Below are 25,308 nucleotides of genomic sequence, written 5' to 3' on the forward strand. Positions count from 1 at the left end.
TTGAAGGGGAAAATAAAGTGCCATAAATCAGAAAAGGGGAAATCAAATCCAACAACTGAGAATGGAATTTATCTACACATTTTATAAAATTTTCAATTAAATTTAACATGCATAGTCAAAGCAGAGGCTATAGGGACAGTTTTCTGCCTTCTAGTTGATATAATAAGTCAGATGCTGTTAAAGGGACTCCACTGAGGTTTTTTGACATGATGGGACTGAAAATATTTTTCCCAGATAAATGTACCATTTGGTGCAGGTTAAGACCACTAATCTTTGTGCTTAATTTCAGATCATACGCACACTTCATTTTTCCAGTATAATTATTCAAATTGTAAAAAAATGTCCCAAAATGAAAAGCGTTCACAGCAAGTCCACCCACCTGACCAATCTTTACACCATTCACTTCACATTCCAAACTCATGCCAATAATCAACTAAATTGTTATATAAAGAAGTTCACTTACAGGGAAGACCAAATATTTGATCCTCTATGGAATATGTAGAGGTCTCCATCACGGTTCACAGCAAGTCCACCCACCTGACCAATCTTTACACCATTCACTTCAGATATAAACTGTAGGTCCAAATCTTTGTTCAGTTTTACCTCTGTTAATTAAAAAGATATCATCATTTATTATAAATGATAGAAATGATACAGCATATGCAAAATCTTGAATTAGCGGACATTAAATTTCTTTAATTACTAAAACATTCATCTAAAATTTCAGTGTTTTTTTTTTTCCTTTATAAGACAAAATTTGATGAAACACTTGTATAAAATACAAAGCCTCAGAAAGCTACTACAACATAATATTCCGTATATATAAAACAATTGTACTACTGATATATTACCTGTACATTAAAATTGATAAAGGAATAATTTAGGACAGCAGTTCTCATATTGGCCAAAAATATTGCATGTGATATTTTCAATAACATGGTATGGCAACATTGAAAAAAAAACTACTAAAAATATGCACATAAATGTATCATACTTCTTACATAGTATCTCATTTAAATGTAAAAGTGAACTGTAAGACAAAAATCCTACAAACACTTTCAGAATAAGCAAAATTTCTTAGATCACTAATTTTCCAACTACCATACCTTTGATTCAGAAATTTATTTTACTTGGACTAAACTAAAAAGAACTGTACTAAAGCAGTCAAAAGTATGGAGTATAGTCAGACTACATGATAGACCAGACAGTCTCTTTATTGATCATAAAGACTGATCATATACTACCTAAACAGCTTAATGGAATTCAATGTCTTGTTTAACATATTGTTTCAAACATTCCAAGCAATTTAAACACAGGTTTTGGGGCATTTTACTATCATATATTTTTGTTTTCATTTTGTTTCACTGCTTCTGAGGGATCATGCCTTTTCCAGATATTTTGTCCCTGATAACAAATGTTTACTTTAGAGTAGTGCTCCAGACACATTGGTATCACTTTTGGCTTAACCCATGTGTATGTACTGTATACTTATGCTTAAGACATCATGCTGATCATTTGTTTATAAAATCATGTAAAATTATACAATAACATATTATTTAACTTTAAATGTTCCCAATTTACAGCATGCAAAAGATAGAAATGTAAAAAAATAAAACCAAATCTATAGCAAGATAAACAGTAAAACAAATAAACCAAAACACACATTAACCAAATAAGAAAATGTACAAAACAACCAAAAAAGCAAAAGAAATAATGAAGCAAAACTAACCAACTTAGGATCCACAACTACATACAAACTAAAAAACCTGTCTTACATAAAGATTAACTCTATCTTCCAAAAAAAAAAAATTAAATGCATAATAACCTGTTACCTAATCATTTACAGGAACCAAAATTTGCATGAGTCAATTAATCAAATCAGTTGTTTTATCATGTATATATCTTCAACTCAGACTGCTTTTTTTTTCTTCACATATTGCTATAATGTAATGTTTTACCTTTTAAAGAAGTCTTAAGTATAATTGTTCAAATTAAGATAAGTTACCAAACTTTTTCATAAAGTAGTTTTTTTAATTTTGTTTTCAATCTATATTTATGTACATACACTCTATGAATTCACGGAAATAGAGTTATTTTCAATTGATTTTGCAACAAAATCTCTAGTATAATTGATATCTTTCCTCACTGAACTTGCATAAGCTATATAGTGTGTTAAAATGAAAATTTTGGTTTAATCAAGAACTTTTGTTTTAATAGTTTTTTTTTCTGTTGAGGTGGATAAACATACATGTATTTAATCAGCTAGTATACAGCATGTTATGCTAATAAATATAGCCCTAGGTGTAAAATAAAAATCGATCAGAACTATCTACGTATATTTGGCTGTCTGAATTTTCATCAGCAAATTGCTAATGCGGACAATTGCCATCTTATGCTCATCACTTGAATTATAGACTTGACAGCATATAAAATTGACTACATAAATAACAAAGCTGAACATGCCTAATAAATCCTACACTAAAAATCATTTAGTGCCTTGTTAGAAGCTTTTAATTGTCTTGTAAACTAAAAAGTCACAGTTTGCATTTTTGTTTAGGTTGTCTATTGGTTTGACTTCTGTAAAAAAGATGCTCTGATTGGCCACAGATATCATACAGCTCTGCACATATCTCTTAGCAGACTCAAGGTCATTGATGCACTATATATGTGGCAGCTGATGTCCTTATTTTAGTGACAGGTTACTTGAGGGGCATGATGTATAGTTGATATTTTAGTGTTGTGACTTGAGCAGATTTTATCAAAGGTCAACTGTGTGCATATCCTGAGTTTCACGAGTTCAAACTCTGATCACTGTCATTCAGCAGCCCTGCATTTAGAATATCAAATATGCCCCCATTTCAATTCAAAACAGTCCATCACCAGTATGAAGCTTTAAAACTGCCCATTACCATTATGAGGTCTTTAAAACTGCCCATTACCATTATGAGGACTTTAAAACTGCCCATTACCATTATGAGGATATTAAAACTGCCCATTACCATTATGAGGATATTAAAACTGCCCATAACTATTATGAGGACTTTAAAACTGCCCATTACCATTATGAGGATATTAAAACTGCCCATTACCATTATGAGGATATTAAAACTGCCCATTACCATTATGAGGATATTAAAACTGCCCATTACCATTATGAGGATATTAAAACTGCCCATTACCATTATGAGGATATTAAAACTGCCCATTACCATTATGAGGATATTAAAACTGCCCATTATTATGAGGATATTAAAACTGCCCATAACCATTATGAGGACTTTAAAACTGCCCATTACCATTATGAGGATATTAAAACTGCCCATTACCATTTTGAGGATATTAAAACTGCCCATTACCATTATGAGGATATTAAAACTGCCCATTACCATTATGAGGATATTAAAACTGCCCATTACCATTATGAGGATATTAAAACTGCCCATTACCATTATGAGGATATTAAAACTGCCCATTACCATTATGAGGACTTTAAAACTGCCCATTACCATTATGAGGACTTTAAAACTGCCATTACCATTATGAGGATATTAAATCTGCCCATTACCACTATGAGGACTTTAAAACTGCCCATTACCATTATGAGGACTTTAAAACTACCCATTACCATTATGAGGACTTTAAAACTGCCCATTACCATTATGAGGATATTAAATCTGCCCATTACCATTATGAGGACTTTAAAACTGCCCATTACCATTATGAGGATATTAAAACTGCCCATTACCATTATGAGGATATTAAAACTGCCCATTACCATTATGAGGATATTAAAACTGCCCATTACCATTATGAGGATATTAAAACTGCCCGTTATCAAATGAAGACTTTCAATAGCAAGATACTTAAGACATATATCAGGATGCGTTGTTTCAGTATTTTGGGTACTTTATCCATACACTTAAAAGTGAATTTTTTTGTGTTTAACTTAGTTAAATTAATAGCACTGAAATTTATGCTACCTATTTCATAGTACAGTTTGTACTATCAATTTAACTGATATACAACGTTTTCAATCTATTGGTCATAAAAAAGAATGGGTCTTGATTTTGTCCAAAGTGAGTATTAGGTTTTTTAAATAATTAAACTGTTAAATTAGCTAAGAGTATTAAACCTGGTAGAACTGTACAGATTGTTCGCTTGGTCTTCCTATAGACCAAGCTGTTCTCATTATTAGTTGATAATGATGATTTCATCTAAGATAAACCAACTACTCAGCTGCATATATCTGCATCAAACTGACAACACATGCTACACAAGAGGAGACTTATAAACTAGCTTAGCTCACAACATCTGGTAGATTAAAATATTATTCTACGGAAAGCGAGGATAAACAGCCAAATACAGACAATAACCAGACTCCAATATGAATACCTTCCATTGATTTATCAGTACCATGTAAGCCAGCTTCTGAATGGTTCTGTTTCTGGGTTACCTTGACTATGCCATGTCTAGAATGACTATCAGACTTTGACGTTAATCTATTTACATCTGAATTAGGTAGATTGGAATTTGCACTTGCAGCATATTCATCATATTTATCATTAAACATTTTATTACGATTGCGGCTCAAGGCTGGGTACGACTTTTTCGGAAATTCGGAAAAACTGACATCATAATCAGGGTTGTCATATAGATCATAAATGGGCTTTTTTAATCGATTACGACTGCGCTGTTGAATAACTTCATTATAATAATCATCTAATCCTGGATAATCCATCATATAAGATGGTGGTCTACGCATGTCAACACCTGAATACCCTGAACCTTTCTTGCCATAACCCTGATCATTGTTCCGATAAACATCATCTAATAAACTGTCACCAAATGAGGTAGATAACTTTCCCTGAGACCCATAATTATTCCTTAATATTCCATTACCGGATTTATCTGTGTTTTGAAGATTTCCATGTAAATCCACTTGGGGACGCTCGTTGACAACTGGAGGCTCATCTATTTTTGTGTGGTCAGTATCGTCATGGTTGTTGCCACCCATTCCATGGTGATGGTGACCCATTGCTGTGCCCTCTAAAGCAGGGTTTGGTGGTAACGGAACATCTGAGTCAGCTGGAATGTTCCGGAAAACCTGCCTTTGTTCATTTTGAAAACATGTACTTTCACGTTGTCTACCAGAATTCTCCATAGAACTGTTCATGTAATACATGATGTAGAAATTACACATTTCATCATTAGCCGTTGACCTGAAATAAACAAATAAGACATTATTATCCAACATTGTTTACCAATAATTCCAATTTAGAGTGTAAAATCATAGAATAAGTTATGTTTCTAATTTCAATGTGGTGCAATCATATGGCTGATGACCTGAAGGACCAAGAAGAAAGCATCTGAAAATTATTTGCATTAAACAAAATGTAATTGTTTTTTCCATCATATTTATCATAGAAATTAATACATTACACATACCTTAAATTGTAGACAATCAAGTTGTAAGATGCAGGCTTAGAATAAAAAATTATCAATCTATGTTCCCTAAGTAATCAAATTGAGGTTACATTATAAACTGCTGTGAAAAAATCAACATAAACATATGCCAAGATAAATCTGAGAAAATCAGTTAATAAAAATAAATAACATACCCTATTTCTGTGGGTCTATATCTTCCAGTAGAATTATAGGTACATCTTGCTGCCTGTAATTATATTTAAAATCTCCATCAAATTTGTACATTTTGCAAATTGCCATGCTTTGTTGTTTTTGTTCTGATATTGCAGAATTAACATTCATCAAAATGTGATCAAGAAAAACTTGGATAAAACTCCAAAGGAATAATTCAAATGGATTTCTATTTCACAACTGCTTTCATATTTAAAGGACAACCTCGGTTTTTTTATGCATTTTTTAGGACACAAATGGACATCCAAAAAGAGCAATCAACTTTCCATAAGCTTACTAGATAGTTTAAAAACACAGCAAATAATTAAAAAGACCCTGGCAGAATGTTAAGCATCAACAGTGAAGGGAAAATGCTAGGCAAATGAGGTGCATACATACTATTTTACAATGCTCTTTTATAAACCTCTTTATCTAACTACACACCTATAATACACTGTACAAAAATGTCACTTAGGTAATTTATTGTATTCATATTGTAGAAACTAGTGCAAACTTGATTTTATAAAAAAACCTAATATTCTCAAGGTCTCAATTACAGCAATTTTTGAAATCTATCCAACAAGTCCTTGCACAATGTTAATCAAAACATCACAAATATTCAAATGTCAAAAAACAACCATTACAAGAAAAGACTGAACTCACTTAAACTGGGACAGTAAGATTAACAATCTCATTTGTTTACAAACTTACCAGAATGTCTCCTGGATTTATTCTAATATTGTCCTCAACTGGGTAAAATGCCTGAAAACAAGTGGGAAAAGTTATAACTTTGACAGATTCACAGTAGTGTTCTTAAAGACATTGATATAATACATTACATCTGTCTGACACAAACCTGAAAGGACAGGCAGCATCTTATACCTTGTGCTATTCACCACTAATGTAAATCATAAAATACAAACATACTGGTTTGGGAGATAAACTCAGCCGAGAATCAGTGTTTTTGGGGTATATTTCATTTATTTGTTTATGTATTCTGATGAATCTTGCACCATAATAAACTTCAGCTCTTCGATTTTCCGGTATCACCATAAAAGTTATATTTAGAAACATAACGAGTAATTTTGAGAGGCCCTGGAAGAGGTAAGTAAAAAGGATATGTTTAACGCGCGCGAGTAGATAATTCCGGCTCTTTGCTTTTTTCTTCTTAAATGAGTAAGTGAAAACGTAAAATAACATGTTTAGACATTTTATTATTCCTTTGCTGTTCATTTATGTCAAATAAAAAATATTTGTTACCAAAATTGTTGAGCATTACGTTAGTATAATGAATATCTATGATAACACGATGTTTATATGCAACGTACTATGTAACATATAAACCATTTTTACGTAAAAACACATGCATTATCGTTTATTAACGTGTAACGAAATATGTAGTTAAAGAATTAGTGATTCAAATTTATTTTTGCTAAGCTTAACAGAGTGAAGAAGAAATTAATTTTGTGATATTCAACCTACACATTAACATATAAAAGGAGCATTTAACACCAGTTTTTCAATCCATTCCACTTAAAGATTAAAATTGTGTAATCAGCCTTTTTTCTGAGTTAGCAAGACAAAAGTGAGTCTGAATTTCATCTACAAAATGTATAAGTAAACGTCGTCTGCTTTACCGGTAGCCGGTCAATATAGAAAAGTACCCCTGTGCGGGCCTCAAAATGAGCATCTGCTGCACATGCGCGCAACAATGGGATTCCCGTACTTTTTATACGCATGTTTTGTAAACAAACAGGTAAAAGTCTGTGTTATTTTTTAAATATCTTACCAAACTTGACAAAATTTCCAGATATTGTCGAATTCCAGAGATAGTATGAGATGGTGAGCTTGATTAGATTAAAAATTCTGTTAACTCGATTTAATTATAAAAAGCCGAGTTTATCAACCAGCCGAAGTTATCTCCCCAACCAGTAAACTGTTGATCAATTTTACTATAAATGTGTTTAAACAGAATACCAAACAGAATTTTTGAATATATGCAGCCATTTATCTTAGTTAAGTCATATCTTTTCAGTCAGCTTCCTGGTGCTGACCACCCTAACCCTACATCTACCTTTAAAGTGAACATGTCTATAATGGGCACATTTTCCATTAGTGTTTCGAATATTGATAAAAACAGAAATAGAAATGTATCAATTGAATTTTCTTATAAAGTGCTGCTTGAAAATAAAATGTTGATAAAGTTCTAAGTGATTAAGAATGACCATATATCCAATGAATAATAATAATTTGTTCTAGAACACTTTATAATCTGCTATTTAAATATCTTCTATTTAAATATATGTAATATCAGATCATGTATCTCACACTTGCCAACAACATCCATGTATAATGATTTAGTGATTTGCTGTTATGTCTAGTACTCAATACTATCAACGTAATTATGCATTGTATTACAGACCTTCCATTAAAGACCAATTCACGTTAAACAATGCTGAATCAGCACTTACCTGTGGCCACTGTGGATTTCCCTTGCCAATCAACTTATATTCACCATTTACTACTTTATAACCCGATATAACACGACCTAATCAACAGTAAATATTAATAATATATACATAGGACACGAAAAGCATGCACTATTTTGTTATCGTCAATTACATTTTGAAATTGACACAAAACATTTTATGATATTCACTAAAAACACTTATATCTCAAAAAGAAAGAAAGCATCTAAGTTAAAATTATGATGAATACTTATTCTGAAACAAAGAAATTCTTGCATTTGGGAAAACTGTCAGAGTTTGTAAATAATTTTGCCTATACAAAAAGCACACAAACAGTTTTCTTGAATTTTAGGATAGAAAGAATCCAAAGAAAGTTTTATAAGATGTGTTTATAATAAATCGCCTTCACTGATGTTCAAGTAAAACCACAGACCAATATTCAATATTTTAACAGCTCAATGTTCCTGACACAATTCAAACAAACAGCATTGGAAGGCAAGTAGTTCAAAATCAGCAAATTAATCTATTCATCTACTGGGGCATACACATATTAAATTGAAAACTTGATACAAAAAGTATACTATAATACAGCACTTACAAAGGCTATGAGCATGTGTCCTAAAACCAAAGGGAACAATACCATCTTCCCAATTAAACCTACATGATGAATCTACATGAAACTCTGTAATATATAAAATACATTCAATGCTATATTAACTTATAATGGCAGCAGCTCAATTATTTTGTATTGTGTATCTTTTTAAATATTTATTTTTGTTATAATAACATCTTAAACAGAAAATACAAAATAGAAGGGGAAACAAAAATTAATATAGAAGAAATGAATGCCATCTGGACCTTTTATACAAAAATTTGTCATATTATTTTGTTTAAAAATGAGACAGACAACGAGAACTGTCTGTGTAACAGTATGCTTGGAAATTCTCAGTACATGTTCATGTATGTGATATGAATTAAATATGGAATAAGACTAGGTCTCTCATTAATAAATGGTACATAATACCAGTGAAACAAGAGGGCCATGATGGCCCTAGATCGCTCACCTGACTTATCAAACTCATCCAAACAATTACCTAGACAAGCATTCCGACCAAGTCTCATGACAGGTGAGTCAAAAATGTGACCACTACAGTGTTAACAAGGATTATCCATATTTGAGCAGTGCGACCTAGTTTTTTACCCAGGTGACACATATTCAAACTTGACCTAGAAATCATCAAAACAAAATTTCAGATCAATTTCCAGGATACTTGGATCAAAACAGTAGCAACTAGAGTGTTAACAAGATTTTTCTATTTTTAGCTCCGGTGACCTAGTTTCACATGCGATTTCGAACTCATCCAAGCAATTACCTAGACAAGCATCCTGACCAAGTTTGATGATAATTGAGTCGAAAATGTGACCACTAGAATGTTAACAAGGTTTTTCCATATTTAGGCGGTGTGACCTAGTTTTTCATGCAAGATGACCCATGTTCGATCTTGACTTAGAAATCATCAAAACAAACTTTCAGACCAATTAACAGAATATTTGATCACAACAGTAGCCACTAGAGTTTTAACAAGATTTGACAATGATCCATGTTCGATTTATTCCCAGCAATGACCTAGACAAGTTTCCTGACCAAGTTTGATGACAATTGAGTCAAATTGTGACCACTAGAGTGTTAACAAGGTTTTTCTATTTTTAGCTCCTGTGACCTAGTTTTTCATCCGAGATGACCCATGTTCGAACTCATCCGAGCTATCACCTAGACAAGTATCTTGACCAAGTTTGATGATTATTGATGCAAAAATGTGACCACTAGAGTGTTAACAAGGTTTTTCTATTTTTAGCTCCGGTGACCTACTTTTTCATCCGAGATGACCAATGTTCAAACTCATCTGAGCTATCACCTAGACAAACATCATGACCAAGTTTGATTATGATTGAGGCGAAATTGTGACCTCTAGAGTGTTAACATGGTTTTTCTATTTTTAGCTCCGGTGACCTAGTTTTTCATCCGAGATGACCCATGTTCGAACTCATCTGAGCTTTCATCTAGACAAGCATCTTGACCAAGTTTGATGATGATTGATGCAAAAATGTGACCGCTAGAGTGTTAACAAGGTTTTTCTATTTTTAGCTCTTGTGACCTACTTTTTCATCTGAGATGACCCATGTTCGAACTCATCCGAGCTATCAACTAGATAAGCATCCTGACCAAGTTTGATGATGATTGATGCAAAAATGTGACCGCTAGAGTGTTAACAAGGTTTTTCTATTTTTAGCTCCGGTGACCTACTTTTTCATCCGAGATGACCCATGTTCGAACTCATCCGAGCTATCACCTAGACAAGCATCTTGACCAAGTTTGATGATGATTGATGCAAAAATGTGACTGCTAGAGTGTTAACAAGGTTTTTTCTATTTTTAGCTCCGGTGACCTACTTTTCATCCAAATGACCCATGTTCGAACTCATCCCAGCTATCAACTAGATAAGCATCCTGACCAAGTTTGATGATGATTGATGCAAAAATGTGACCGCTAGAGTGTTAACAAGGTTTTTCTATTTTTAGCTCCGGTGACCTACTTTTTCATCCCAGATGACCCATGTTCGAACTCATTTGAGCTATCACCTAGACAAACATCCTGACCAAGTTTGATGATGGTTGAGGCAAAAATGTGACCTCTAGAGTGTTAACAAGGTTTTTCTATTTTTAGCTCTTGTGACCTAGTTTCTCATCCGAGATGACCCATGTTCGAACTCATCCGAGCTATCAACTAGATAAACATCCTGACCAAGTTTGATGATTATTGAGGCAAAAATGCGACCGCTAGAGTGTTAACAACTAAATGTGAACGGCCGACGGCCGACAGACAATCATCGATCCTAAAAGCTCACCCTGAGCATGCTCAGGTAAGCTAAAAAGGGGTTGTATAAAAAAAAAAACCCAAAGTGTTGTATTAATGGCAAGGCTATCACCTGGGTCAGCAAGAGAGAGAGTGCAATATAAAGTTAATATTATGTGTGATAGTCAGTTACTTACTTGCAGTATTTCTTGGTATGGTTATTCCATAGCCTAGTAGTAAGTAAATTCCTGATACATAGGGTTGTCTGTAAAAACAAAAAAAGCAGATCAAATTTTGAGATATTAAACGACATTATCGTTATAAAAGTTGAACTACACTCAGTAAATGAGAAATTTTGAACACAACATGCATTTTTTCTTATTGAACAAAGAACAGCCGAAGTGTGTGTTATTATGCATTTTAACACCACCCGCATTCTTCACTATTGAATATAGAAGAACCAAAAGTGTGTGTTATTATGCAATAAATTCACTGTTGACATTCTATATTTAGACTTGTGATGTAACCATTAGACATGTGACGTAAGCACTAAAAATGCTTTGCGCTGAAAATAAGTACTGAAACAAATCAGGCAGCATTTACTTGTTGATGCAATGTTAGAATCAAAATAACATATCCAAATCGGTGATCTTATCACTTGATAAAATCACTGTTTGTTGTTTGGATACACACCATTATATCTCGAGGGCACAGCCTTCTTGATATAATGCCTCGCATCCGAACTCAGAACAGTGATTTCATTTAGCAATAAAATCACTGTTTGGGATATATTATTTCTTAACAGAAATATTATATTCAACGGATAAGAAAATTGCATTGTTGAACATATGAGAAAATTACAATGTATGTATTACATTCAACAAATAAGATAATTTGAAATATTATGTTCACTAAATGGGCATATGTTCACTATGAGATACTAGAAAAACTTTGCTCAATAAAAATGAAATATTATACTTAGCATATAGTCAGCGACTAAATAATACGTGAGAAAATGGAGATACATAGTAATACATACACATAGTAATACATACTGTAAAATCATTATTATTCATGGGGCAAGAATTTTCGTGGTTTTTGTGGGTAGGTTAATCCACGAAATTAAGATCCAATAAAATTTTATGCCAACAAATACTTCTAACCATGCCTCTATTCTATATATAACAAATATGCGTCAGTGTTAGAAATAACGGCTGAATTTTGTGTAATGAATATATACAAATTATCAGGTTAGTGACAGACTATTTCCATAAATAGTTTAGGTTTGCAATATTTAAAAAACTTGAAAGAAAAGTCGATTATATGTCTTCAATTTGTTGTCACAAATGTCGATCGCATATATACACATCACGTGGACTACTTGATCCTTGTAGGCTACTTGAATGTGTTATCAAGAATACTTCACATAAGTAAATATGAGAACCCAGTGCAATAATTAGAGCTTATAAAAATTGTCAGTTTACTCTTGTGTTAATTGCTGTCAATTATCGGGAGTAACTGTGCTATCTTTGACTTATGCCCAAAGGCAAGGATTAATTTATTGACAAGCGCTGTGTGACATGTAAAGATGTGTACATGCGTGAGTAAAAATGCGCGGCGATTAAGTGTATGATTACTTTGCATTAAATTATTTTTTTTTACAATTGAGAAAATCCACGAATTTAAGAACCCACGAAAATGCCCGTTTTGATAAAACCACAAAATTTCATGCCCACGAAGTGAATTCACAGTACATTGAATAATATGTACATTGAACTATCAACATACAGAGATAACAAACATTACCAAACTAGAACTGTGTCCAAAGGACACGGATGCCCCCACTGACAACATTTATATGGTATATAGTGAAAAAATCAACAAAGGGCCATAATTCTGTTAAATTTGGTGGCAGCAAAAATTCCTTCCTTTACTACCATCTACACATTAAGGTTGTTCATCCCTGGAAGTTTAAGCAAAATCTGCCATCCGGTTTAAGAGGAGTTGCGTTCACAAAATTTCTATATAGTATATAGTGAAAAAATCAATGAAGGGTCATAATTCTGTTAAATTTGGTCGCAGCAAAAATTCCTTCCTTTACTACCATCTACACATTAAGGTTGTTCATCCCTGGAAGTTTAAGCAAAATCTGCCATCCGGTTTAAGAGGAGTTGCGTTCACAAAATTTCTATATAGTATATACTGAAAAAATCAACAAAGGGCCATAATTCTGTTAAATTTGGTCGCAGCAAAAATTCCTTCCTTCACTGCCATCTACACATTAAGGTTGTTCATCCCTGGAAGTTTAAGCAAAATCTGCCATCCGGTTTAAGAGGAGTTGCATTCACAAAATTTCTATATGGTATATAGTGAAAAAATCAACAAAGGGCCATAATTCTGTTAAATTTGGTCGCAGCAAAAATTCCTTCCTTTACTACCATCTACACATTAAGGTTGTTCATCCCTGGAAGTTTAAGCAAAATCTGCCATCCGGTTTAAGAGGAGTTGCGTTCACAAAATTTCTACATAGTATATAGTGAAACAATCAACAAAGGGCCATAATTCTGTTAAATTTGGTCGGCAGCGCAAAAATTCCCTCCTTTACTACCATCTACACATTGAGGTTGTTCATCCCTGAAAGTTTAAGCAAAATCTGCCATCCGGTTTAAGAGGAGTTGCGTTCACAAGATTTCGGGACGTACGGACAGACGGACAGACGTACATACGGACGGACGGACGGACAAGTGCAACGCTATATGCTCCCACTCTGTGAGGGCATAAAAAGGTCATTAACTTTACTATTTATATTCTATAATGTAACATATGACAAACCTCTGTCTTGTAGTATACAGTCTGATCCCAGAATTGTCAGATGCTGAAAATATAATATTATTAAAATCATTACAACTATTCAAATTGAATTTATATTTCTGAATTGAAAAATTTCAGATATTGTTGTATAGTTTAAGTTACCCAAAGATAACGCATATTGCGTATTATAATATTTTGCAGCTAATACAGAGCTCATGTTGAAATGTGTTTTTTCCATTGATTTCTAGTCATGTTGGCCATCTTTATCAACACAATAATGATGTTTGTCATTATTTTAGTGAAATGTATAAGGACCACCCCGCATCATTTTCTGCACTTCTCCATCACACTTGTCTTTGTGGTTTAGAAGATGGTAGCAGAAAGTGATGATTGACAACCTACAACAGCAAGCTGATCACTAACTATATCATGCTTGAGCATGATGCACTTAGGTAAGTTACAAATATAGACAAAAAGTAACATTTACCATTTAAAGCATTGGCATAATGTATCTGTATAACAATATGTCTGATATCAGTTGTTCTGCCAATATGTTGACCAACATCTGAAAATAGTAAAATTACAATAAGTAACTTACATCTCATATAAAAATAAAACATAATGACCAAATTAAACAAGATATGTTTGTAAAACATGTATGCCCCCTATCAGCAGCCAATTAGTCATGTGATAAGGTTATTATGCATGACTTCTGACCCAGTGATCAAACAATTAATAAGGGTTATCAAGTATCTACTGGTCATGACCTTAACCTTTGACCCCTTGACCCAAAACTCAATAGGGGTCATCTGCTGGTCACGACCAATCATCATACAAAGTTTGAAGTTCCTAGGCCTAAGCGTTTTTAATTAATTGATTGGAAACCGTTTTTACCTACAAGGTCAATGTGACCTTGACCTTTGACCCAAAATCAATAGGTCATCTGCTGGTCATGACCAATCACCATACCAAGTTTGAAGTTCCTAGGCCTAAGGGTTCTTGAGTTATTGATCGGAAACCGTTTTAACATACAAGGTCAATGTGACCTTGACCTTTGACCCCAAAATCAATAGAGGGTCATCTGCCGGTCATGACCAATCACCATGCCAAGTTTGAAGTTCCTAGGCCGAAGTGTTCTTTAGTTATTGATCAGAAACCGTTTTTACTTACAATGTCAATGTGACCTTGACCTTTGACCCCTTGATCCCAAAATCAATAGGGGTAATCTGCTGGTCATGACAAATCACCATACCAAGTTTGAAATTCCTAGGCCTTAAAGTTCTTTAGTTATTGATCAGAAACCGTTTTTACTTACAAGGTCAATGTGACCTTGACCTTTGACCCCTTGACCCAAAACTCAATAGGGGGTCATCTGCTGGTCACGACTAATCATCATACAAAGTTTGAAGTTCCTAGGCCTAAGTGTTTTTAGTTTATTGATCGGAAATCATTTTTACCTACAAGGTCAATGTGACCTTGACCTTTGACCCCTTGACCCCAAAATCAATAGGTCATCTGCTGGTCATGACCAATTACCATACCAAGTTTGAAGTTCCTAGCCAAAGGGTTTTTAAGTTATTGATTGGAAAGCGTTTTTACCTACAAGGTCAATGTGACCTTGCCCTTTGACCCCTTAACCCCAATATAAATAGGGGTCATCTGCTGGTCATGACCAATCACCATACCAAGTTTGAAGTTCCTAGGCCTAAGGGTTTCTTTAGTTATTGATCGGAAACCGTTTTTAGCCCTAAGAGGTCAATGTGACCTTGACCTTTGACCCCTTGACCCAAAATCAATACGGGTCATCTACTGATCATGACCAAATCACCATATCAAGTTTGAAGTCCCTAGGCCTAAGGGTTCTTTCGTTATTGATCAGAAACCGTTTTTACCTACAAGGTCAATGTGACCTTGACCTTTGACCCCTTAACCCCAAAATCAATAGGTCATCTGCTGGATATAACCAATCACCATACCAAGTTTGAAGTTCCTAGGCCTAAGGGTTCTTTTGTTATTGATCGGAAATCGTTTTTACATACAAGGTCAATGTGACCCTTGACCTTTGACCCCTTGACCCCAAAATTAATAGGTCCTCTGCTGGTCATGACCAATCACCATACCAAGTTTGAAGTTCCTAGGCCTAAGGGTTCTTTAGTTTATTGATCAGAAACCGTTTTTACCTACAAGGTCAATGTGACCTTGACCTTTGACCCCTTAACCCCAAAATCAATAGGGGTCATCTCCTGGTCATAACCAATCACCATACCAAGTTTGAAGTCCTAGACCTAAGGGTTCTTTTGTTATTGATCCGAAACCGTTTTTACCCAAGAGGTCAATGTGACCTTGACCTTTGACCCCTTGACCCCAAAATCAATAGGGGGTCATCTACTGATCATGACCAATCACCATACCAAGTTTGAAGTTCCTAGGCCTTAAGGTTCTTTAGTTATTGATCGGAAACCGTTTTTGCTTACAAGGTCAATGTGACATGACCTTTGACCCCTTGACCCAAAATCAATAGGGGTCATCTACTGATCATGACCAATCACCATACCAAGTTTGAAGTTCCTAGGCCTTAAGGTTCTGTAGTTATTGATCGGAAACCGTTTTTGCTTACAAGGTCAATGTGACCTTGACCTTTGACCCCTTGACCCCAAAATCAATAGGGGTCATCTACTGATCATGACCAATCACCATACCAAGTTTGAAGTTCCTAGGCCTTAAAGTTCTTTAGTTATTGATCGGAAACCGATTTTGCTTACAAGGTCAATGTGACCTTGACCTTTTGACCCTTGACCCCAAAATCAATAGGGGTCATCTACTGATCATGACCAATCACCATACCAAGTTTGAAGTTCTAGGCCTTAAGGTTCTTTTAGTTATTGATCGGAAACCGTTTTTTGCTTTACAAGGTCAATGTGACCTTGACCTTTGACCCCTTGACCCCAAAATCAATAGGGGTCATCTACTGGTCATGACCAATCACCATACCAAGTTTGAAGTTCCTAGGCCTAAGGGTTCTTTAGTTATCACTCGGAAACCATTTGGTCTACGGACCGACGGACCGACGGACCGACAAGTGCAAAGCAATATACCCCCTTTTTTTCAAAATGGGGGCATAATCATAAGAATAAATTATAAACTTTCAGGCCCTGATTAGCACATAAAGATTATTTTACCTCAACATTTCCTTTGTTTGGTTAGTTGAATTTTATGCTGACTGTGACATTTTTTATTTTATCTCATCAGTCGATGAAATATAACAACAAAAGTGAAGAAGAAAGGGCGTTCATTACCAGTAATAATCAATTTTTCCCCAAGTGACTGATTACTAATGCTACATGATTTCTGAGAGATGTACTGGTAATAATAAAATAACTCAACCTGCTGAATTTGTGTAATGTACTAACAGGTTACCCTGCCTTGAATTTGGATCAGTCCATTTGTAAATTACGGGATATCAATATTCCATGCTCTTAACCAGATACATAGACCAATCATTTTCAGTTCCAGCAGGTTAAACGTCTGGTCCGTTCTGATCATACACATGTATATAATAACTTATTTTCTAACTTACCTTTTGGAAGAGATAATGGTGGAGCATTTTTAGCCCATGCAAATATAATCTGATCATCTCCATCACATACTTGTCCACATCTCCTACAATATAACCATCATATGATAGCAAATTAAACTTCTCCTTTGTTTTGATTTTCATTGAGAACTTTATCTGATTCCAGTGTTTCAACATCATTTCATTACAAAAAATGCACTTGAAAAAACTTGGGGTTCTACTTTTCTCTCCAATGGTTCTACATTTTCATGTTAACACAGGCAGTTTATCAAACTTGCATTCACTAATTCTGTACAGAGATCATCTATCTTCTATAAGTAGTAAACAAAATCTCCTCATCAATGAATTACAGCAGCAATGCCAGAGTTAGGTTAATGTGTTACATTATGGAACAGTAAAAAGACGTTGTTAAATATTTGCTGTAACTTTGGATTTAATGTAATACAATAAAATGTAGGCTAGTATGAATCAAGTATATGTACCAAAATGTTTCTATTTCAGTACAATTTTAAACATTGTCAACACAATATATCACTTCTATACAATGAAAAGTAAATTAACGATGTAAACTGTTATTCACACAAATGCAAACATATAATTTACTGTATAAGTGGTTAATTTTGCGACATGGAAATATTTGTGTTTTTTGCGAATTGAAATTATTTGCAAATAATTGATCACGCAAAAATTATTTCTTTTTAGGCAAACTTTCCTCTATCATTTGAAATCACGTTGTCATTCAACATCTTACACAAATAAGAATCATATTTTCGCAAATATTCCTGCATGCAAAAAAGTCCACTTTTTGACATTCGCAAAATTTTTGTGACGCAAAAATATCCACTTATACAGTATAATTTTAAAGCAGTTACAGTAACTAACCAGACTTCACCAGTGTTACGTCGTAAATTTCTGCAGCCGAACACTAAAACATGATGAGCAACATCCGCACTCGCTAGAGCCTCATAACGCACTGTAAAATAGTCCATCATAATCATATACATGACTTACTTATTAAATATAACTTACTAAATGTACATTATTATACAAATAAAAAAGTTCTATAAAAATCAAAATAAACAAAATTCAAACAAAAAAGATCTCATATTTGGGTTTTAAGTTACATCAGCATTGTAAAGGTAGATTGTACTATGTAAACTTTCCAGCTTTACTAGTTGAGGAAGATCGGGTGCTGTGCCAATCTGTGCATAGTATCAAGTATTGTCCACTGACTTTCAAATGAAAGAAACTGAAATTTCCATTGCCCATTATGGATTAAATATGAATTAGTGACTCTAAGTAAGTGACCATACCCACAGAGCCATTGAGGCAGAAAATGATAGATTCAAATTTATAACTGCCCTATAACTCAATTTTAAACTTATAACTTACTTACTTGTCCCTGTTTTGGAGATATACTTGTGTAAGATGCTTCAACTTAGGTACATTGACAGTCATTATTCATTTCATTTAAATACAAGATGTGTTCAGAAGTTACAACCAATGATTTACAATTAAAAGTTATTCATCATAAGAGTAGAAAATAGAATCATGTCAAATTATATAGTAGGCTTTTATGTATACCTATGTATCCATCAGAACTTTGTTGATCTTGTACACCAAGTATATCTTCCACATCATATCCAGAACAAAAGTATCCATCAGGCTGCAATATAACAAAACTATATAACTGAATGGTCTCATTATGATAAAACTGAATGTTTAATGCATTTAGATTAACAGGGTGTTCGTTTGACCCTTGAAATGACTCTTTGACACTTCAAATTTCCAATAGGCCTGATTTGACTCTCAGGATTTTAAGTGGAGGGTCAAATTTTGTTAAAATCATGGGGATTTGACCTTGTAGTTGGTAAAACTTAGTCAAAATGACCCTCAGGATTTCATGGCTAGTGAACACCCTGGATTAACCTCCCCTGCTTGACACCATTGTCATGTGACTAACTGACACCATTGTCATGTGACTAACTGACACCATTGTCATGTGACTAACTGACACCATTGTCATGTGACTAACTGACACCATTGTCATGTGACTAACTGACACCATTGTCATGTGACTAACTGACACCATTGTCATGTGACTTCTTGAAATCCTACCACAATACAACTACAATGACATGTCTACAGACTGTGTGATATAAATTACTTTTATTACTGTAAGAAAATGAACAGCATAATGTTCTTAAAGACATGATGAGACCTACATGTATTAAACCATTTCAAGTGTAACCTTGACCTTTCATCTTCTTGTCAAAGGAAAGCAAAAGATCATGAAAACATATTGACTGAAAGTAGTTCAACAATAACATTTTCTTTAAGTTTGGTTCATTTCTCTGGTATTTATGCCTATTTCTACACATTTTTGATCATACCTCAGCAGTTTGTCCACTTTACCTGCTTTATCTTAGATATCTAAGTGGTAAATAATTACCAATTTCTCAACAAACAACCCCACATGCTAACCCCACATTATTACTTTTAGTGATAAACTTGATTTCAACCGTTACATTTGACCACCAGACTCTGTTGTGACATAAATATTTTAATGGAATTTTTTCTGCATGTAAAATTTGATCAGAAGTGCAAATAGCCTGTAAAATATTTTTTTAAAAAGAATCATAATTCTGAACATTACACATACATACAACAATGAGTGTTGGAGGATAAAATTTCCTACCTCATGTGGGTGGGCACCTTTCATACGGAGATCAAACGTGCAGGCATCACTCGGCAGGCCATCTCTGTCATTCAAGTTACAATTTGCTGCTACAGCTTGGCATACACTCCCACATAAACACATAAATGCACACACAACAAAAAACATCCTCGTATTTCTGCCTGACAACTTCATTTCCACTGTGAATACTTATTTCAATTGTTTAATTCTCTGGTAACTTTTTTGTTTTGCTTTTTGTTTTTTGGTTAACAGTTCACTGCATATATTTCCGAATTAAATCCAGCGTTGAATCTGTAAATACATCATCAATTATCACTGCCAATTAGTATGCAAACTGTTGTGTTTGTATCACAATACTTAATTACTATCATTAACAAGTCTATTTAATAGTCTTACTTTAGCTTATAACATATGCTTCTTTTACTTAATTTTACACATGTGCCACTTTAACATAAAATAAAAATCTCTTTCTTTTAATCATTTAATTCACCATAACTTAAACTGGAGTGTCAAATTTCTTTATCTCCTTCAATACATCTGTTTGAAGCTAAATTCTTTGCTGTTTTTTCTTCTTTCCACTTTATCTAATGTAGGTTTTATAATACAGGTGAAATACCTCACAATTTCAATGTTATGTAGCTGTAAGGGATCTAAGCCACATTCAACACATCAATTATCTCCAGTTTATGTTTGGCTGTACATGTAAACTTCATGAAACATAGATGTTTTTATGATTAATTACTAATTATTATTTTCATGGTCCATTAAATGCTTTGTTTTTTCTAGCACATTAATAATTGATAGAAATTTACACCTTTATAGACATGCAGACTTGACTAACAATTTTCACTCCATTCATTATGTCCCACTTTTTCTTTATGGGTGAATCAGGCTGGCTGTTGCTAATTGGGGTAGTTGCAATAATTATCTTCCAATCTGTTAAAGAACACAAACATATATATAAAGTATATGTTTACTATCTAAACAAGCAATTATCATAGTATTGCAAGCAATCCATAAGTCCCCTACCGGTTACAACCCCAGCAACATTCTGATGGGCCATTGGCCATTCAAATATATGAATGAATGAATGAATGAATGAATGAATGAATGAATGAATGAATGAATGAATGAATTAATGACAAATGAAGGAATTAATTAATTAATGACAAGTGAAGGAATTAATTAATTAATGACAAATGAAGGAATTAATGAATTAATGACAAATGAAGGAATTAATTAATTAATGACAAGTGAAGGAATTAATTAATTAATGACAAGTGAAGGAATGAATTAATGAATGACAAGTGAAGGAATGAATTAATTAATGACAAATGAAGGAATTAATTAATTAATGACAAATGAAGGAATTAATTAATTAATGACAAGTGAAGGAATTAATTAATTAATGACAAGTGAAGGAATGAATTAATGAATGACAAGTGAAGGAATGAATTAATTAATGACAAATGAAGGAATTAATGAATTAATGACAAATGAAGGAATTAATTAATTAATGACAAATGAAGGAATTAATTAATTAATGACAAGTGAAGGAATTAATTAATTAATGACAAATGAAGGAATGAATTAATGAATGACATGAATGTACTTAAATCTTTTGAGTTCTAAGTTTGTCTATAGATATCATAGTAATGTGTTAGTTTCCCTGCCAAGTAAGGAAATTATGTTCATATGACAAATAATCAAAAGGTCCAATTTTCTCAGGATGAATAAGTATAACAAATGTTTCAACTTTTCTCTATTTTAAGTTAATTTATTGGAAAAAATCTTTAAAAGTGATCTCAGGAAACAGTTTTTATGAACAGAATAACAGAGGAGATAACTCTTGAAATAAAGATGCTAGATTTATGAACATTGTCATACTGTACATGATGATACCAATTATAGTAACAAAGAAGAAAAGTAAAAAAATAACAATTTTCAAATATAGCATTAACATGTATAGTAACAAAGATGAAAATTAAAAAAAAAAAATATATAATGTAGGTGTTGATAATGAATGTTTATTTTGAATTTGAAGTAAATCCATGAAGAAATAAGAAAATTAAAGAATGAATAAGAAAAATTCAAAGGTTAAGGAGGAGATAATTCTGGCAATATGGATTCGAGATTTATAAACCTTGTCATATTATTATGATGTAAATCCTATAAGGAATAAAGAAGTTGGGAGTAAAAAATACCAATTTCTCGAAAAAGTTCAAGGGGGCATAATTCTGAAAATAGTATTGCTAGAGTATTGAACCTTCTCACATATGTTGAGTGATAATAAGAAACATACATGTGAAGTTTGAAGTAGTTACATGTATTAAAAAAACAAATATTTTTTTCAGGAAAATTCTAAGTTCAAGGGAGGTAATTCTGGTAATTTTTGTGCTAGAGTTGTAAACCTTATCACATATGATGTGGTTGATGACCAGAAACTAAAATTTAAAGTTTGAAGTAAATACCTTAAGAAATAAAGAAGTTATAGTGAAAAAGCGTAAAAACTGGAATCAGAAATCTTGAAATTCAGTCTATTTTTTGCCATAGCAACCAGAATTTTCAACATAGGAAGTAAAGAAACAAGAGCTGTCCGTAAGACAGCGCGCTCGACTTTTTTATTGCTTGCCAATAAAAAAAGTTTTTGCAGTAAAAGGCAATACAAGAATCTCTGTATTTTTTAAAGTGAACTAGTTGTTTGATACCCTTGAATATTACAGCAATGTTTATATGACATAATTTATGGTAAAGTGAACAAGTGGATAGGAATGAATTTTTTTAGATTTTTTAAGTTTTTTAGTGCTTGCCTATAATACAAAACATTGACAGTTAAGGGCCATAATTCAAATAAAATCTTTGACAGAATTACCTTCTCCTGGACATGTTTGGGAATCATGATTGTAAACAAGTATTCCAACTTTCAAATTAATATCTCAAACAGTTCAGTCAAAAAGTGGACTGGTACTAAAAACTTAACCAAGATTCTAAGTCGATAAAAGGCCTTAATTTTTAAAACAAATCCTTGACAGAGTTACCTTCTCTTGCGTACAGATGGGGGTAATGATGTGAAATAGCATTAAAAGTTTCAAAGCAATATCTCAAAGGGTTAAGGCAATAAGTGGATTTTACCCATATTCAATGTATTTTCTAAGTCAAAAAGGGGCATAATTCTGTCAAAAACCTTGACAGAGTTATGTCCTCTTGTCTGTTGATGAAGGTCGTGATGGTAAACAAGTATGGTCAGTTTCAAAGCAATACCTCCAATGGTTTTGAAATAAAGTGAGGTGGTACAAAAAACTTAACCAAGCTCAATACACTTTCTAAGTCAAAAAAGGGCCATAATTCTGTCAAAAACCTTGACAGAGTTATGTACTCTTGTCTGTAGATGGAGGTTATGATGGTGAACAAGTATGGTAAGTTTCAAAGCCATACTTGTAATACTTCTGAAATAAAGTGGGGTGGTACGAAAAACTTAACCAAGGTGTGACGCCAACGCCGACGCCGGGGCGAGTAGGATAGCTCCCCTTTTCATAGAAAAGTCGAGCTAAAAATGTGCATAATCTCCAGCCTACCATCTACAGATATTTCAAGTTTCATAAAAATATTTTAAAAAATACTGATGCTACAAATGTGCAGGATTATAAATCAATCAATCAAAAAAAACTGGTGATTGGAAATATTAAAATCAACTGTTAAGCTATAAAATTTATCTTAGTTGGTCATTTTACCACCCACATTGTAATGTTAAAAAAATGACATAAAAATGTCAGATGACATGTTTAAGCAGTCTGATTTATTGACAAATACAACCATAATAATAACAGATGAATACATGTACTTGATCTGTCAAAATTTCTCAAGGCATTTTTATGAGTATGGCTGATTTTGCATTTTTATGCCATACCTTTCAAGTTTATTGAAATAAATCTTCAACCAAGGAAAAAAAATAAACATGAACCTATATTATTAAAATACAAAATTTATTTAACAAAATAAAATCTTGACAGAAGTCATCTTATAATTTGACTCTTTGGTGTTTTTTTTTTAATATTTAATCAGAGGTAATCCATTTATTCATATGCTGCTATATACAGTCTCCAAATATTTACATAAACTAGAACTGCCACTGTCATGGCGTGAATACCCCCGCATACCACTTTGTCAGAATCAACAGTGGCCATTTAGAGCTCAAGGACAACCTCCCTTTACTAAGCCAGTGCATTGCTAAGTTATGTATTCTCCATGCTTCAAATGTGAAAATGTCAAAATCAATACACAGCGGACAGGTATTCTTAAGCATTTGAGCAGACAAGCTTATTATAGTAAAATCCATGTGACCTTTGATCCGGTGACCTGAAAATCAATAGGGGTCATCTACTAATCATGACTAACCTCCATGCCAAATATGAAGACTGTGGGTCAAAGGAATCTCAAGTTATTGGGCGGACAAGCTTTTTAAAGTCAAGGCCCCTGTGACCTTGACCTTTGACCTTTGAGCCAGTGACCTCAAAATCAATAGGGGTCATCTACTAATCATGACTAACATCCATGCTAAATATGAAGACTGTGGGTCAAAGGAATCTCAAGTTATTGGGCTGACAAGGAAAAACCGACGGACAGACGGAGAGACGTCCGGATGGCCGGACGGACAAGCTGATTCCAGTATACCCCCGTTACAACTTTGTTGTGCGGGGGTATAATAACTAATATCAAATATCTAAGCTCTTGGCAGCATAGATTTCTGATGAGAGGATATTTAGTTCCCTTTATAACTCGAAGTAACCAAGTGACCCTTTGAAGGCACCCAAGGGCCATGATTTGTATAGCTTGCAGATATCCACTAGACATTTCTACATGTATATAAATGCTATATATCTGTTAGTAACCCAGGACACAAAGTGCCAAACAAGAATATTTGAATATATTTTCCAATACAAAGATGAGGCAAATACTCTGGTGGCATGATTTATATAAATTTTGCATAAAAGGACTATAAGGTTCTGCTATATACTGAATAATATCAAAGCTCTCAGCATCATAGTGTTTGTTGAGAAAATTTCTAAACTTAGTTTAATATATAAACCTAATATAACAACAGTACAACTGAGTGTCAACTGTTATCATCAGACTTTATTTAGTCCTATGAAAATGATGCATGCTTTATTCAATAAAAAATACATTATACATGTATATGTGATTTCCCTTATTATTCTTTGTAAAATATGTGACTTAAGGGCAAAGCCATTTTTGAACCTAGGGGTAAGAA

The 25,308-nt window shown here is 33.4% G+C and overlaps 1 protein-coding gene across 7 annotated transcripts in view; it reads right to left on the reverse strand.

The window, feature by feature from the left end:
* LOC132759442 (peptidylglycine alpha-amidating monooxygenase-like) overlaps positions 1–25,308 on the reverse strand; it is a 62,631-nt gene that overhangs the window by 33,868 nt on the left and 3,455 nt on the right. For all 7 annotated transcript variants that reach the window (XM_060751205.1, XM_060751204.1, XM_060751209.1 and 4 more), the window contains 14 exons: positions 20,854–20,975; positions 20,040–20,330; positions 18,926–19,007; positions 18,224–18,314; positions 17,345–17,427; positions 14,255–14,332; positions 13,789–13,831; positions 11,154–11,221; positions 8,701–8,784; positions 8,106–8,182; positions 6,346–6,396; positions 5,619–5,671; positions 4,900–5,219; positions 464–605 (listed from right to left, as the gene is read on the reverse strand). In XM_060751205.1, coding sequence (XP_060607188.1) covers positions 464–605; positions 4,900–5,219; positions 5,619–5,671; positions 6,346–6,396; positions 8,106–8,182; positions 8,701–8,784; positions 11,154–11,221; positions 13,789–13,831; positions 14,255–14,332; positions 17,345–17,427; positions 18,224–18,314; positions 18,926–19,007; positions 20,040–20,213 — 1,346 coding nt within the window. In that variant the 5' untranslated portion in view covers positions 20,214–20,330; positions 20,854–20,975. The remainder of the gene's footprint in view (positions 1–463; positions 606–4,899; positions 5,220–5,618; positions 5,672–6,345; positions 6,397–8,105; positions 8,183–8,700; positions 8,785–11,153; positions 11,222–13,788; positions 13,832–14,254; positions 14,333–17,344; positions 17,428–18,223; positions 18,315–18,925; positions 19,008–20,039; positions 20,331–20,853; positions 20,976–25,308) is intronic.

This window comes from Ruditapes philippinarum, unplaced genomic scaffold (assembly GCF_026571515.1).
Source record: "Ruditapes philippinarum isolate M1 unplaced genomic scaffold, ASM2657151v2 ctg725_1_1_1_1, whole genome shotgun sequence".
In the NCBI taxonomy this organism is placed as follows: Eukaryota; Metazoa; Mollusca; class Bivalvia; order Venerida; family Veneridae; genus Ruditapes; species Ruditapes philippinarum.